This window comes from Hylobates moloch, unplaced genomic scaffold (assembly GCF_009828535.3).
Source record: "Hylobates moloch isolate HMO894 unplaced genomic scaffold, HMol_V3 SCAFFOLD_2, whole genome shotgun sequence".
In the NCBI taxonomy this organism is placed as follows: domain Eukaryota; kingdom Metazoa; phylum Chordata; class Mammalia; order Primates; family Hylobatidae; genus Hylobates; species Hylobates moloch.
This window is the reverse complement of record NW_026652277.1, coordinates 143,713,521-143,731,053: the sequence shown is the minus strand read 5'-3', so window position 1 is coordinate 143,731,053 and position 17,533 is coordinate 143,713,521. Positions and strand designations below refer to the sequence as shown.

Below are 17,533 nucleotides of genomic sequence, written 5' to 3'. Positions count from 1 at the left end.
AAATAAATCTACCTTTTATCCTTCCCTATTGGCCCAATAACCTCCCCATATCTCAGCAGTGGAAGCTTTGAAATCAAATAAAAGGACTTCTTGGGCAACATCTTGAACAATTTGACTCCTTACCATGATTCAACTCCTCGCCTAATGGATTTAGTTTTAGGCTCTGTGTTTTCTCTTCCTTAGTCTTTATAACCCTTATAAACTTTTCCAAATGCATTCATACAAATCATCCCAACAGTTCTCATTCCAAGAGAGATAGCTATGGAAAGGTTATTATCTTACAGTTAACAGTGAGAAATAAGACAAAGATGAATTCAGAGCTGTCCTGGGAGGACTGGGATGGGACGTCTTACTCCTGGTTCTTTGCTTTTGCCATTGTTCCACATGGGTGTTTCAATGATGGCTTCACATTGGGACTCTTGTATTATTTGACATTGAGCTAAGCCATCTGTGACAGTGGTTGTCTCAAGGCAGGGAGCTGGGTGTCTGACAGACCCGCGGGAAGGAACAGAAGAGGGAAACTTTTCTTTGGGTATACGCTTTTGAACTGTCTTGAATTTTAAACCACGTAAATTTATTGCTTATTCAAAAAATTTAAATAAAAAGCTTTAAAAAAAGGACTGTAGAACTTTATAGAACACTGAGGACGCATGAAAAAGATGGCTGTAGAACCTTATGGGAGGAAACATAAACACTTAAAGAAACGGGTTTAGTCATACAAAGAAATCATATATACTGAAGGGAAAAAACGTCAATTCCTTTATGATCAGATGTTGCACCCCACAAAACCTCTCTGCCCTTCCCAATCTCACCTAGTACCTCATCCAGAGAACAGTGTATTGAAAGTGGTATAGTCTTGTTTTTTATTTTTTTAAGTGCCAGGGTTTGGGACTCAGAATAAATATGAGTTCTTAACAATTTAACATAAATGAGTTTAACCAAGAACTGTGTACAACTGTTCAACATAAGACATGTATCTTTTATTCATCTGATGTTCATAGTGGTTGCTGGCTGGCATATGCCAGGCACACAGTAAATAGTGTAGGAGAAGCAGGCAGGGAGTGTTAGAGAAAACCAGGCAGGCCACAAGCAAGGGCTAGAGGATTCCATGCTGTCCTTCCTCTCATCCTCATTAGTAATGGGTTTTTAAAAGGTCGTCAAGGCCAGGCACAGTGGCTCATGCCTGTAATCATAGCACTTTGGGAGGCCGAGGCAAGGGGATCAGTTCAGCCCAGGAGTTAAAGACCAGCCTGGACAACACGGAGAAACCCTGTCTCTACAAAACATATAAAAATTAGATGAGTGAAGTGGCATGTGCCTGTAGTCCCAGCTTCTCAGGAGGCTGAGGAGGGAGGATTGCTTAAACCCAGGAGGTTGTGGCTGCAGTGAGCCAAGATTGCACCACTGCACTACAACCTGGGCTATAGAGCCAGACCCTGTCTCAAAAAACAACAAAAATGTTCGTCAGCATATGGTGACTCAAAAAGCCTAGTTGCTCTTGGTAAGCATCTTCAAGGAAAGATGGGAAAGAGAAGTGTTGGGAGTTCTGAGCTGTTTTCTTTCGGGAAGTACCCCGTGTCTTAGAAGACAGCAGAGTGGGCTCCAAGGTGAAGTTCGGAAATAGGCAACAGTGCTTGAATCACAAACCATTTTTTATTTATGACAGATTCCTTGAGGTTGATCAGTAAAATATCCTTTATGTATATCACCAGATTTAAAAATCATGACACTTCAACAGCTCATTTGTCTTGGAGTGGAGAAGCAGCTCCCTGAAACAGTGTTTGTATTTTGCCTTGGAGATAAGGACAAACATGAGCTGGCAACCCACAATCTTTATTTTCATCAGCTTGCTCTTCTGCAGGCCTACACCGTCAGCACTGTGTGAAGAGTGAAATCAATAAAAATCATCTCCCTCGGTGCAGGAGGCCAACATGAGACTGTTTCTTGGCTCTGGAGCAAGTATCTGTCAGTCAGGGTCAGGGAGGTTTCTGCTGTATTTATCTGGGAAATCTCTTACCACAGTGTAACTGGGCACCTAAGGGGGCTCTATAGATGGGGAAATGGAAGCTTTGTGGTGTCAATGCCTTAATTCAAGCAGCCTCAGCTATGCAATTCACCCAACTTAGAAGAGAGCATTAACTGAGACCTAGAACCAAGGCAGAAACAGACCCCGGAGCAAAGGCAAAGTCACAAACTCCCTCTCCACAGGCACCCTTTGTCAAGGAACTCAAGCACTTCAGCCAAGGACACCATTTTGAAAGAAATTAAAACTTCCCAAAGAGCCTTGGCATTACCAAAGGGGAGAGAAGGTCACAGGGAGTGGGCTTCTCCCAGAATTAAGTGCAGAGTCTGCAGCAGGGCATACGAGTCCTTTAGGATCTGGCTCTCATGACCTGTCCAGCTTCATTTCTCCTCTTTGGCTAATACATTTAGCTCCTGGCACACCAACTAGTTGAACTGTTACCTAAATATGCTTTTCCAGTGCTATTCTCTCTGCCTGGAATCCCCCTTCCTGCCCTCACCCCCTGACATTATCAAGCAACTTCCACTTCTTTAGGGGTTTACTTAGATGTCATCTTCTTTCAGACTTCTTCCTTGTCCAGGTCCTCTCTCACATGTGTTTTTAAATGTAGGTTTTATTATTATTCAGGTATGGTGAGACCAACAGATCAGAAGACAATTGTCATTGAAAAGACAGTTTGTTCCTTGAAGCTTCCAAGAGGAGAGGACACACCACGCCATGCAGGGCCATGTGGGGAAGCACCAGGGTCATTCCCGAGGCAGAGGGGAGGGGAAAATGTGGACAAGAGCCTTTATTGTGGTTCCCAGAGGAAGGAACAGGTGAGGCAGGATAAGCAGGCATATGATTAGCTAGTTTGAACAATTTCAGCAGGCTCTGGGGTATAGGGGATGTCCCTAAGTTACCTGGTACCTGGCCCGAAAGTGATTAGGTCTGAGAAATAGTGACCGAAAGCATAAAAGCTGTATAACAGAGGAAACAGAGTGGACTCTGGACTGGTTAGTTTGTATAAAAGACACACTTGAAGGAAGGTGAAACCTTTATCTCTAGGAACTGGCTGGTTCTGGTCTCTCCAGGATCAGCAAAGCCCCAGATGTCAAAATATCAGAAACACATGGTTAATACACTACCACTGTTAGAAGTGGCTAGGTGCTCCTCTTTGACTCACCCTGGGCTTGCCCTGTGGAAAGACAGATCACACTATTTTAATTGACTACTTACCTCTTTGTTTCATACCACTGCCATCCTCCAGACCATGAGCTCATTGAGGATAGCACTATGTCTAATTCCTTGTTGAGAGGCAAAAAAAGCACACAGAGATGAACTTGATACACTTCCAAGGTCTAGCCCTAGGTTCTAATACATCAGGTGACATCTGCCACCATAGAAGCAAGTCTTCTGGGTCATTTACCCCTAGCAGAAATGGGTCAGGTCTTCCCCAGAAACCTGATTCATCACACAGCACCAGTCCTGCCCTTCTCGTTTCCTTAGGAACCCACTTAGGATCATGAAAGATCTTCTCTTTGGTTTCAGAAAGCCAGACTGGAGGCAAAAACATGGTTCTCCTGTTTTCAGGTTCTTGATCTGTTTCTCCAAAACTAAGAAAGAAAACAAGCTAACAAATGCAAGATCCAAAACCAGATCTTTGTTCATTTATTTTGGTCCAGAAGATAAGACTGTAGACTTAAATGTCATCAGACCTCATGACTTTGCTGGCAGCATTTCTGTGTGAAGCTTTTAACCAGTCAGTTTAATCCAAATTAGTAGGAGCTTCAGAAAAGGCTTTTGGCTGGTCCACAGCTGGAAAGACATTGTCATGAGCTCTGCCAAATGCATAAGGATATATAAAAAGGGGGGCAGAGGGAAATTGGCATTTTTTTTTGGCCAAGTATTTTTTAATAAATTAAAAAACAAATGAAACCCGATTTAACTAAAATTTTCCCCTATTCTGGCCTACTCTGTAATTTTTATGTTGCTGCCCGAAAGCTATTATGTAGTTACTTAATAAGAGAGAGGAAGGGGAAGTATTTTTAATTTTAAAGGATGAGAAGAGAGGAGAACCCTTTGGGTTTTTCTTTTTCTGCATCTGGAGCCCAAACAGTGGTGGCCTGTGTATTTCTTTAGCAGGTTTTTCTTAGAGACAACTAACAATAGCTTATCAGTTTCTTTACATCCTAACTCTACAGTGTAGCTCACTAACTTATATAGCAAATGGAGCACGTCCACCCTTCCAGTTTGGGCAGAAGCACATCACCCAAAGCCAGTGTTGTTCTCGCATCTTCAAGCAGCACAATGGAGAAATTTCATCTCATTAAGTAATTCTAGTATAAATTTCTTGTAATAAACTTGGAATGGCATGATCCAGTCTCAAGAGTATTGGGTCATGTCAATTCTCTTTGCCAAATATATATATCATGCTGGGGGAAAAATGGCACAGAAGGAATCTTAGAGCTCTACAATGTATTTTGACTCAGTGGCTTTTTGTTTTTTTTGTCCCATACAGGGATCTTCTGCTTCTCGCATAAGTAATCATTGCCTGGCTTTGCTCTTGGATACTCAAAAGCCTGCTATGCAGTTCTTCATGCTTGTACCATAGGCTCCTCTTGTTCAGGATGTCCAAACCTAAACTCATCCTTTTCCCATTATCATCTGTTAGTTTGTACCCACCCAGTGCCCTAGCTGGAATCTCGGATATCATCCCTGACTCCTCATCTGGTTCCCAAATACCAGGACCTACCTGCCCACTCACCTTCTAAATATTTCTCCATTCAATCCCTACTACAACTGCTCTCTAACATGGATGACCGCATCAATCTTCTGATCAACATTCCAGCTTCTATTTACATCTCCCTCCATTCCAAACCACTTATCATCAGAGTGATGGCCTGACCAAGTCTGATAATATGGCTTCCCCAGTGAAAATCCAGGGTAGGGGGATTGGGTAGCATGCCCAAGGTAATCAAGCAGAAATGCAAACCCCTTCCTGCCTTGCTCTGACTTTACATTGTTGTTCCCCAGTTCACACTTCAACGACCATGAACTGCATGCAGTTTCCCTACATACCATGCTCTCTATTCCTTTGCTATGTCCTCTGCCTCACACATCGTTGTCTCCTCCCGGATCTTGCCCCAGCTTAACCTGGCTAACTACTACCTACCCTTCCAAACTCATTTCAGCAATGGTGCTGTAGGGATGTCCCAGTGTAATTATTCATTAAACTGTACTTATGCTTTATGCACTCTTTGGTATAAATAATGTATCTCACAATAAAGTTATTAAACCCAATATAAAAACTTCAAAAGGCAATTCAGGAAACACCTCCTCTTGGAACCATCTCCCATGCCCCCGGCCCCAGGGCAGGCTAGATTCCTTGCCTGCATGTTCCCACAGGGCCCCCTATATCTCACTGCACTTGATGCCTTGCTAGGATTATTTATCTCTACAACTACTGAAGGTTCCAAGCTTCTTCAGGGTAGGGATTATCACTTCTTACCGTTGACCCAGTAGTGCCTAGCATATCAATGAGGACAAAATATTTGTTGAATGAATGAATTAATGAGTAACATGTCTTCCATCTGTCTCTATTGTCTATTCCCACTGTTGGTTCAGATTCTCACACGGACTATTCATTTACCTCCTGGCCTATCTCAAGCACATTCTACATTCCATTGCCAAAATCACTTTTTTTTTTTTTTTTTTTGAGACCACATCTCACTCTGTTGCCCACACTGGAGTGCAGTGGCATAATCATAGTTTACTGTAACCTCTAACTCCTGGGCTCAAGTGATCTTCCCAACTCAGCCTCCTGAGTAGCTAGCACTACAGGCATGTGCCACCACACCTGGCCAATTTTATTTTTGTAATTATAGGGCCTCACTATGTTGCCCAGGCTGGTCTCATAATCCTGGCCCCAAGTGATCCTCCTGCCTCAGCCTCTCAAAGCTCTGAGAATATAGGCGTGAGCCACCGCAACGGACACCCCAAATCACCTTTCTGAAATCAGTCCCTATTCTCAAATCTTTAGTCCCATGACAACTTTCTATTGTCTATTTTTTTGAGATGAAGTCTTGCTCCATTGTCCAGGCTGGAGTGCAGTGGCGCAATCTTGGCTCACTGCAACCTCTGCCTCCCAAATTCAAGCGATTCTCCTGCCTCAGCCTCCCAAGTAGCTGGGATTACAGGCGTGTGCCACCACGCCCAGCTAATTTTTGTATTTTTAGCAGAGATGGTGTTTCACCATGTTGGCCAGGCTAGTCTCGAACTCCTGGCCTCAAGTGATGTGCCCACCCCCACCTCCCAAAGTGCTGGGATTACAGGCATGAACCACCATGCCCAGTCCAATACAAATTCTTTAGACTGACATTCAAGGTCTTTCGCAACATGACCCCAGCCTACCTTTTTCAAAGTCCTCTCCCACCATCATACACATGAACCCTTCCCTCTAGTTAGTCTAGTTAGTACCTATCATCTTCTGAACTTGACTCACACGTTCTCACATCTGAACTTTCCTCACACTATTCACACACACCCCCAATCTGAAATGTGCTTCCTTCCTCTCTCCACTTAACTGAATTTTTAAAAACTTTGTAATGTTCTGGCTTAAGCACCATATCTTCTGTGAAATCTTTATTAAATATTCTACTCTGAAGAAAATTCTCATCCTTCGAAACTCCACTGAGGCTTCTCCTGGGTACTTAATTCATTCTGCCTTGTGTTAACTATCTTTTTATGTGTAGGTCTCATCACCCCAACCAGACTGTAAATTCCTTTGTCATTATTTAAATCTATGCATGGAACTCCCATAGACATCAACCAATCACCAATGGACAAGCCTCAGAACATGTATTACAGAAAAAATACAGTAACACAACTAATACAGAGGAACAACAATTGACATTAAAATAGAAAAAAAATTAACACTCTTGGAATCTGTAGAAAAATGTAAAGAGAAAGAAAATTGAAGATAATAGGTCAGCTAGAATATTTATTTGCCTGCTTCAACATCAATAATAAAGCATACTAGGTAAAGTGGTCCTTTTCAACTGACTGTTACAACTCTCTCGGGTGCTGGTTTTGGAAAATCTTCTCAGCCTGAGACTCAAACTATTAATCACCAATTGTCTGAGTTAAAACCATCAATTAAAAGACTTACGCATCCCACAAAGGACAGAAGACTGCCCTGTTGAGAGGTAACTTTGGAGCAATGTGCTGAGCATTTCTGTGAAGGTTTGGTAAAGGGCTGCCAAAGAAAATATAGAACAAATGTAGAGCAAATTTCCAAAGCTCACAGATTCCAGATGCCTGTGGATGGTAGGAAGTATGGAAAGTCTGTCCAGTGTCTTGATTGTAGCCCACGATTGAGTGGCTTTAGCAATAAAAGGTGTATCGTCGTCATACCAAATGGTCCAGAAAGCCAAACACATGACACAGATTAGTTTCAAGGGCCAAAGTGGTGTGGCTGGAGTCAAATGATTGCACTGGAACAGCAACCCTGTAACCTGAGAAAGTGTCAATAGCATTGATGAACAACCAATAGCTCTAAAGAGGGGTGGAGGAAGGTCTGAGGTAATCAATCTGCCAAGAGCAGTGGAGACAACACCCCATGCAGTGTGTTCTTCCTTACCAAGAGGCAACAAGGTCAACTTTTGGCAGGAGTCACAAGTTTAGCACCAAATGGTAGCCTTTGCATCAGAAACATCAAGTACTTTACTTGTGCCCTGTCTGTAACAGTGGATGTGTTGCCATGTCCAGTACAATAATGGATCCAGGCAGTAATGATGGCAATCTGGGTGGTGCTAGCTAACCGAGTGATTCTAGCTGGTCTCATTAGAGAACGAGACTTTAAAATGGATGTCAATATGAGTGACCCCGACAGTTCTATCAGCCGCCACAATTTGTTTCCACTGTTTAAAGCCCCTAAGGAAGGATGTCTTCAATCTGCAAATCTCTAGTTTTCCAAGTGGCGGATCAAACCATAGGTCTTTAGCAACAACCTAGCAGTCAGTAAAAACATAACAAGGCTCCTCAAGGAGGGTATTGGTCGGAGCTTTGAGAATGGCCTTGAATTCTACTTAATGACCAGATCGACTATATCCATTTTCAGTTCTGCTTACCTGGCACTGAGGTTGAACAGCCATCGCAGTCCATTGAAACGGCGCTGGTTTTCACCTTAGCCAATCTATCAGTGAAAGAAGCAACAGGCATTTTGAGGAATCTCCTAAATGCCACCTAAATGTATTTTTAAAGCCCCTATATGTAACCTTTATGAAATGAGGGTGCTGAGTCAGGGGCTTTGTTTCAGGCAACAGAATGGGCGATAAAGCTTTCCCCCAAATGATTAGCTGCCACTTTTTCATGTAAATCCAAGAAGTCATTGGGGCTAGGTCTGTTGCATTAATGATTATTGCATATAATGATTTTATATGACAAGCAAGGCTAGTTGGGCCCTTTCCACTTTAGTAGTCATGAAGTCTGTTTGATCTACTCCAAAAAGGGAACGGCAGGCTAGATGGCTTGAGTGTTCAGTTTTGACAGAAGCCCAGTAGTGAAACAGGAGAGTTGCCCGACTCCTTCGTGGAACTTGTGACAGGGGTGTGGCTCAAACCCCTTATGGGAAGGGGGGCACGCAGACAGGCAGATGCAGGAGCTGGGGCGAGCGCTTTTGGGCTCCAGCCACACAGTAGCATCTAGGAGTGTGTTAGGATTAATGGTCTTTTAGCAGTTGCCGTCTGTGGACAGCTAAGTGTTAAAACAGCTCAGTGGAGAGTCAGGGTGACAGCGTTTTACACCCTGCCCTCTTGATACCAGGGTCCTTGTCCAGCATGCAGTAAGAATCAGGTCACACACAAACTTGAAGGATGGTGAATATGGGGCTTTAACTGAGTGGTGGAGGTGGCTCTCAGCGGGATGGATGGGGAGCTGTTAAAGGGGATGGAGTGGGAAGATGATCTTCCCCTGGAGTTCAGCCATCCTGCAACCAATCTCCTCTCCAACCATCTCCAGCGAAACTCTTGATGTTCAGATGCTCCTTCTCTGCCACTCTTCTGCTTGTGGAGCCTAGGGTTTAGGGTTTATATGGGTATAGGATAAGGGGGCATGGCAGGCCAAATGGCAACATTTGGGCACAAAAACAGGAATGCCTGTTCCCAATTAGGGCCGTGGGTTTCCAGGCTTGAGGGTGGGGCCTTTGTCAGGGTGCTGCCCTCTTCTACCCAGTATTTCCCTGCTTCCTGTCCATATCAGTAGTAGCTAATACTTAGTTGTTTTTCAGAAGGCGTGTATCTGGCCAGCCATGTCAAGGAGTCCAGGCATCCAAAACTCCAAGGGCACCTCTGGATGAAGCGTATCTCCTTTTACCAGGGTCTCCAATCAGCAAAGTAATCAGTTACGGGATATTCTGTAGCTCAAAGGTATCATTAGGTTTGTGTAGCCTCAAAGATACTAGTACCTATCTAAATGGGGCTCTTTCTGGTTGGGCTCTAGCACTTATAGGGCAGAAAAGTTCAAGCATATAACATGTCATTTTCTGCTATATATTCAGATGCAAAAAAGAACAACAGTGCATTGAATTGGTTCAACAGGTCATACCCACAAGGTCATGTTAACTTTCCTTTCCTATTACGAACTTTGCCCAAACCCTATCAGTTGAAACCGAGTGGACCCTTCCCCAACAGGACTGTGTAAGATGGTGAACTGGGCACCTGTATTCAACACAGCCATACAAGTTTGCACCCCTTTCTCCTATAAAGTCCCCCAGCATATTCAGATGGGTACATGTGGTGGTTGGTCCTCCTTTGAGATAAGGAGTCCTGGGCCCCATCCCTAATCATCTTTCTCCTTAAAGCCGCTGAGGTCAGGTTAAAGGTGGAGGGAGAAACAAGGGAACATGGGGTTGGGGTGGGAGGCTCCATGCCAGTATGCAAGGCTTTACATCTACTTTTAGTATTAAGTAGTATAGCAGCTGCTTGGAGCTCAAATAAATGAAATTCCAATGATTTTGGTCCCCAAAACAAAGCAAAATCTGACAATGTTTTGGCATTGGGGACCCTTTGACTCAGCAACCATGGACACATGGTCTTCAGACTGAAGCCACTGGGTTTGTGTCCTTTGCCTGACTCTAGCTTGACTTACATTGACATTTTTCTTTTTTTTTAGGAGTTCGTCTTAATTGACAGCATCTTCACCAGTACCAAGAAATATCTCTTAAGTTCTGGCCCGGTTTTAACATAAAAGATACAGCACTTTTCCAAGGTTGGGGGACCAACTGCAAGAATTTATCTAGAATTCTCAGGGTCAGTTTCTCATTCTTCAGTAGGTCGCCTTCATCAGCACAGTAAACTCAATTCAGGACAGTAAAAGACCAAATACTAGTTAATGCCTCTTCTATCCCTTCTCACAGGAGTTTGTCTCAGGGATATATCCCTGAGATGCCAATGCTCTCTGAAAGCAACCAAGACCCACTGGAAAAAAAAAAAAATCCTTTATTATTTTCTCTGAATGGATATTAAGTCTGGCATGACAGACTGCCAGGAGGAGCTGAGCCATAAAATAGCCCACTTGTTGCCCTCATTCCTTAACAACCATGATGTGCCCTGCCACCATATGTCCCAAGCAAAACAGCCAAAGTTCTAATGATTCACCTATTGTCTAAGAAGGTACACCCTTCAGCCCACTCAGGATATATCTTAGTACTAATTGTTATAGTGGGGTGGACTTGAAGCTAACTGGCAAACTGGTGAGGAAACACCTCTCCAAACGCCCAGAAAAGGGTTAGCAAAAAACAAGGGACCATTTGGGTAACCATCACTGGACCTACTTTCTGATACTTGGCCTGCAACCACTGCCCCATTTGCTCCTCATTAACAGGCAATGAAGTTGAGGACCATGTATCATCAGGTTGATCATGAAATCTGGTCAACACGCTTGCTAACAATTACTAAGGACTTCCTACGAATCATGTTAATGAGCCCCAAAGCCCTCCTCCTCTTCCAGAAAGCTATGTGTCTGTCAGCATCCCATCCTCATGACCAAAAACCATCAAGAACAGTGAAGGGTCTGAGATTTTGCTCTATTGCAAGCGCCTGCCATATTCATCGAAACTGGTAAAAGACATACTAGGTCGCATACAAAGAACTTTATTACTTATGGTACAGTAAGCAAGGCATGATAGTCCGCAATTTTTTTTTTTTTTTTGAGATGGAGTCTCGCTGTCACCCAGACTGGAGTGCAGTGGTGTAATCTCAGGTCACTGCAATCTCCGCCTCCCGGGTTCAAGCAATTCTCATGTCTCAGCCTCCAGAGTAGCTGGGATTACAGGCGTGCACCATACCACGCCTGGGTAATTTTTGTATTTTTAGTAGAGATGGGGTTTCACCATGTTGGCCCGGCTGATCTCAAACTCCTGACCTCAGGTGATCCGCCTGCCTCAGCCTCCCAAAGTGCCAGGATTACAGGCATGAGCCACTGTGCCTGGCCTGATAATCAGCATTTTAACAATCAGTTCTTCCTTATACCGAAGTCCCAGAAGAGTGACCAGATTAGGCCCAGATGGGTGCCTGCATTTACAGTAGGTTGTATTACAAAGAAGAAATATTAAGCTTAGGGAACCCAATCTTTTATAATGGGCAGTAAGCATGCCTTTACTCTGAAGGGAAGACACTATCTTCCAAGGTTGCACACAAACTTAAACCTCTGCTCCAGAAGTTAAAAGCGAGGGGGAGACAGGGGAGAGAAAGGCTCTATATCTTCCAAGATTGTTCACTATACAAATATCCTCAAAAACACAGTACGGGACACAAGAAGTCTGTGCCTTTCTTAGAAAGACATATAGAAATGCAAGAGATCTATGACGAATTGCTTCTCAATTGGTATGTAGAAAAATGGAAAAATGCAAAGGCAATTTTGCTCTTTGTGCAGAAGTCACTCCAACTCGTGGTGAGATACTCCAAGATTTATACACAAATTTTAAGGGACTCCTAAGATTTTTAAAACTCACCAATAACAACTCTGCCCATATTGACCCACTTCACCAACTTACAACACATTACTTTGGCAGTCCATCAAAGCACAACTCCAATATCATAAGTACCATTTACATTTTCAATTTTAATTTTCTCCTCAGCCTTTTTCCTTTTCTTTTAATTTGACTAACTTCACACATAAGCCCAGCCAATCTTCACTGCTGCATGTTAGCCAAAATAGAGTTCTTCCATTAAATCCTCAGGAGAGAACCAGGGAAGCTTGATTAAAGGAGAGATTTTTAAAGTCATAGAGGTCAAAACAGGTTCCCTTTTAGGCAATTCAGTTTGGCATGACTGCAACATGATTATCTTAGTAAGAACTTTCAAATTTTAAAACAAAAATATACTAAGCACATCCTAGTATCGCAAGAAATAGGGCTAGCAGTTACATAAGGGAAGCTGACTTATCTTAACATTCATCTATTAAGCCCTATTTTGTTCCATGACCCAGGTTTAAAAGACTGCCATTACAATTAAACCTCCATCCCCCAAAGAACCCTGTCTACAAGGGCTTATAAAGGAAGGGATAAGAGCCAAATTCCAGGTTGGCCTCAGTTATGTCTAAATGTCAACTTGCTTATCCCACACAGTGAAACATACGAACATCGTAAGGCAGATCTCTTTTAAGGGAAAGGGGTCAGGTTCCCTAGTTTTTCACCCCAAAGGATAGACAGGAATGTGCTGGTCTCTATGATTCTATGACCAGATAGAATCACAGTATGTTTACCATTTCATTATAATTCTTTACACTCTAGACATTATGTTCTCAAACCACTCTGTTTTAGAGAAGATCTCAATGTTTTAGTAAAGTACAAACACCATCAGTCTGCTGTTATTGTCTCCATGTGTATGTTCTGGATTAAGGCACTTTTTTTTGTTTGGATTACAAACCACATTACTTGATAAATATCTGAGAAAAATGGGAGTGAGTGAGTTGGAAATCAAAGTAGATTTCACTTATTCTATGAATACAATCCTTCTAAGAACAAAGATTCTTGCAAGTGTTTAGTTTTCTAAATAACTTTATAATGGAACAGAACCGTAACCCAGCAAAAAGAGCCAAGGTTCTTATTTTGGAATAATTTATTCTCTTTTGGTCAAGCAGGTCAACAATAAGGTCATCAATTGCCTTGGCAACACTCACCTCCATTTCCACCACTGCAATGCATTAATGAGTTTATTTATGCCTTGCTTTATCTACAAAGAATTTTTTTCCTATTAGAACTATTAACATGAGCCTAGTTCCACTGTGCTTTTTCAAGGAAGATTTATTACAATGGGATGGAAAATAAGATCATTTCCCAAAAAAGTCACCTTCAGTTTTCAACAGAGAAACATTATGCTTTATTCCATATCTCTTTGGATAAGCAATATTTGATAATATTTCCAGCATAAGATGTCAGCAGTTCTTCTAACACCAAACGACTAAGAACTTTTATTCAAGAGCCAGAGTTGCTTATATTGGCATCTATATAACACAACCTCAACATCTAATTTCCTGGTGTTGAAAAAAAGTCAAATCCCTGCTTCTTTAATTTACGAGTATAAAACATATTACCTTAAAAGCTATTTCCATGTCTCAAACTTTTAAAGCACAATTTTAACCCAATAAAATAAACACACCCACTACAATGCCTCCTGTGATGTTAACACATACTCTACTTTCCTCTACAAAACTTGAAATAAGGTTGTTGTTGTTTTTTGTTTTGTTTTTACTTATAATTGCCATCCTTCTTAAATATGTAGGGAATCTCAATATTTGACTGAGTTTTCTCAACAAGGAAATAGTGGCAATACTGACTTACCTCCCAGAGCTTAAACAGTTTGAAAATGTTTTATTGCTCAATCCTTGTATTTAAAGAGTTAGTCACCAGGAAGTCAGTGGCAAGCTGGCCCAAAGCCGGGTCACCCTGGGCAGGAAGTGGCTGAGAAAATTGTAGCAGGTTTTAAACTTTTCAAAATCTGCTGGCCACTTTGGCTAAACACAAAGACCACCTACTCCACTATTCCCTCCCAGCTATCACAGCAAAAAGTACTCACCAGAATAGACAGGAAGGAGACACCTCTGAGGAACACCACCAAGGTAACCGTCTGGAGTTTATGGATATTTAATATATGCCAGAAACAAAATTACACATTTTGTCATATTATAAACATTAAAATAGGCCAGTCCACAGACCACCTAGAATTCCTTCACAGATTATACTGTAAATCCAAACTACAGGACTTTCTGAAATGCAGGCAATTTGCTAGGTGATATTGTTGCTGTAAGCACATGAGGAATACAGTGGTAACAGAAAACCAGAGCAATCCTGGAAATGATCTGCTGTAACTTACGCCGAAAGTAATAAGATCCTAACGCCAAAAAATAAAATTCTGTCATTAAAATAAGAGGGCTTGAGACCTATGCTCTAAAACCAAAATAGTTTGGAAGTAATCAGGTTTCTTTTTTATTTACGAGTACCAACTAAACAAATTATACTCTGAGCCTAGTGACATTTCAGGAATGGGAAACTGAACTTCCTGATTAATATGAAAATAAGCCTCATAATAGGAATTATAGTTTAGAAGACTTCAATTAGTAGTAATAACAAATAATTTCAAATATTTTTTAAGTGTTGGATAATTTTTAAGGATAATGTAACTAAAATTAATATTCCAACTTTCCAGAACTATTTGGACTAATTTTTGTGACCACCCAAAAAAGGGGCTAAGCTAAAATTTCATATTCCAAATTGAGTCAGTGACAAAGTTTCAAACTCACCTCCCATATAACCTCGAAACATTTTAAATAAGATGGTTTATAACAGAAAAACTGAAAATAAATCATCCTTGAATACTTTAAGATTTCCCCCCAGTGTACCACAAATCACATCCAGAAACCCAAACAAAATAGTCAGTGAAATGTTTGAGATCTGCTGCTGAAATCCTGAACTATAAGACAAGAAAAGGAGAGAGACCAAAGCAGATAGCCTAATGTCTCTTTGCTTGGGCAGCACTAGACTTTTAGAGGTCCTAAGCTGTGCACATTAATACTCTGAGTCCATAAAAGTCAGCAATAACACCAAAATAATAATAATAATAATAAATAATATAGGCTCTGGTTAGAGAGAGAGGATCCGTTTACTGCCACCCTGCTGAGGTACATTTGACCACCAAAGGCAAGAAAGCTATTAGCATCCTGAATTCATGGGTATAGTGGTTTTCAAGCAAGATATTTTCATGATGGACACAATGTGGACTCAGCAAAGTTTCTCCTTCAAGAAAAATATAGCTTCTATTTCAAAGGGCACTGATTAGGCTTAATACCATTAGGGAACCATCAAGCATTTGTGTTGTTGTTACTGCTTTTAACTATCAGTTACTTTCTAAACCAAAAATTGTGGGTAGTTAACTTGACCAACAGTCAACGGTTAGGAATGCAGGAGCAAATCCAAGGTACAAAAGAGCTTCAAATGTAGACAGGCCTTAAGGAGTTTGGAATCTTTTTAGGTTGTCAGGTCTTAGCCTTTCTTATCATCACTATTAGCATTGTTATTACTTCCTTGTCTGGAATTTCTAAATAAAAATTTATTTCCCTCATCACATCCCCCCTGAAGACACCTAGATATGACACAATTTTAGAAATTCTCAATATGGTTTATTAGTGGCAATGTAAATCGATGACAATCAAAAACCAAATAAACATATCTACCAAATGAGTAAATTCTTCACTACTATTAATTGCTTATAATATATCCAGCAGATGTTTTAAAAGTCAACAATATTAATTCCCTTTGTAGATGAATTGTAAAAAAATAACTGTTTTGAGTCTATCTCCATCAGTACTTGAAAGTACAAATATACATTAAATAAGATTATAAAGACTGTAATACATACAACAAAAAAGTCTATAAAACAAAGATAACTTTAAAAGCATTGCTCGATTTACTTTGTAGCTTTTCTATATAAAATATTTTAAAACCGTACCTATTTTCTGGATCATACATGAAAGTTCACATCCAGATGTCTTTTTAAATCAATTCTTATTCTTTCTTCATTGTCAAAATCTTAATTTTCATTCCTGGGTGGATTTTTCTTCCTTGGCAATTCTTTTTGTTACCCCACTAAAATATTTCTCACGGAAGGAATTATGACCTTGGTATGGCAGAAAATGATCACTTAGCAGATGTGAATACTGGTCCCGATTCTGTTTGGTTGGAAAATATAAAATGTAAAAATTATTTTAGTTAGCTCATACCAAAGCAGTTGTTTACCTTAAGCAAAATCTTAAGCAAAATCTCACTCCCTAGTGCATATTTATCTTCCTTCACTACCTGAATTAGAAATATATCATCACTTTACATCCTTATCATGCTTGGATATCCAAAGTGTTTTCATTTACCTCATTAAAGCCTCACAAAAGTCCTCTGTACAGAGGACAAATTTCTTTTTTTTTTTTTTTTTTGCCTCAGGGCAAAGAGTGGTTCCAGGTAACACAGTCGAGGTTATAACTTTCTTCTGATTCCCAGTTCAGCACATACTGAAGTCATCTGTGCCTATGGATAAAAAGTACTAAACAAGGAAGCTTCTACTCAAGAAAAAGGTGTGAACCAACAAAATAATGCATTTGTGTGAGGTCATAAAGACACACAAAATTGTCTGGAGGTATTTCTATATTCAGATAATGAAATAAACAATTCGTGGAAACTTTAAGTGAACATAGTAGATGAAGATACAGGCTAAACAAGAGATTTCCACACTTGTACACTTCACAGACAAGTAAGGACTACTGCTCAGACTGACATCTAATGGTAATAGCCACCTGGGTTAATGTCAAACATATTTGGGCTTAGAAAATTGAGGTTCCTGGCAGGAAACACTGAAACACTGGCTTCTCATCCAACTGTGAAAAATATCTAATTAGACATAAAATCTCATTTCCCATGTGCTTCTATAAATTCATATTCAATTACACCTGGATTAATGTGATTTTTGAGGACAGGTATGGAGACTTAAATGGAAAACATGAAGCCTAATTTTTTATCCAGATTTCAGTATCAAAATGGTAGCTAAAAATATAAAAATATATCTGGAATATAACAATCCTCAAAATATTTTTTCATTTTTGCAAAAATATTTTTGCCTGTATAAAATGAGTACCTTCATTTTTCCATCATACCTAACATTAATAAAAATCCAGATTTAGCCAAAATAATGTTGGCACATTTGTTTATTCAGAAACTATTTTTGCCATACATATTTTTAAAATCACACCAAAAACCCAGATTATTAAAAATTAAACATGCCCAGATTTCCTGATTCATCAGAGAAATAGGTAGCTACTGAAATTTTATGGCACCCAAGTATATTCCAGTTCCAAATTCCTGCAAACATATGAAAACATGTCAAAGGTTACTATTAATAACTTTATTAATTATTAATTAATACATTATCTATTATTTTTAAATTATTAATAAAATATCTATTAATACATACAATCCCCAAAAAGATA

At 40.5% G+C, this 17,533-nt stretch overlaps 1 protein-coding gene across 7 annotated transcripts in view; it reads right to left on the bottom strand.

The window, feature by feature from the left end:
• Positions 1-3,047: 3,047 nt before the first annotated feature.
• Positions 3,048-17,533, bottom strand: part of TRMT11 (tRNA methyltransferase 11 homolog) — a 77,506-nt gene continuing 63,020 nt past the window's right edge. For 4 of the 7 annotated variants that reach the window (XR_009212490.1, XR_009212486.1, XR_009212489.1 and 1 more), the window contains 3 exons: positions 16,009-16,228; positions 8,134-8,198; positions 3,048-7,518 (listed from right to left, as the gene is read on the bottom strand). Coding sequence is in view for 1 of the 7 variants with exons in the window: in XM_032158472.2 (XP_032014363.1) it covers positions 16,097-16,228 (132 nt within the window). In the remaining 6 variants the exon portion in view is untranslated. Of the gene's footprint in view, positions 7,519-8,133; positions 8,199-14,079; positions 14,131-15,657; positions 16,229-17,533 lie in introns of those variants that run through there. The other 3 variants (XR_009212487.1, XR_009212488.1, XM_032158472.2) reach the window with 3 other exon arrangements.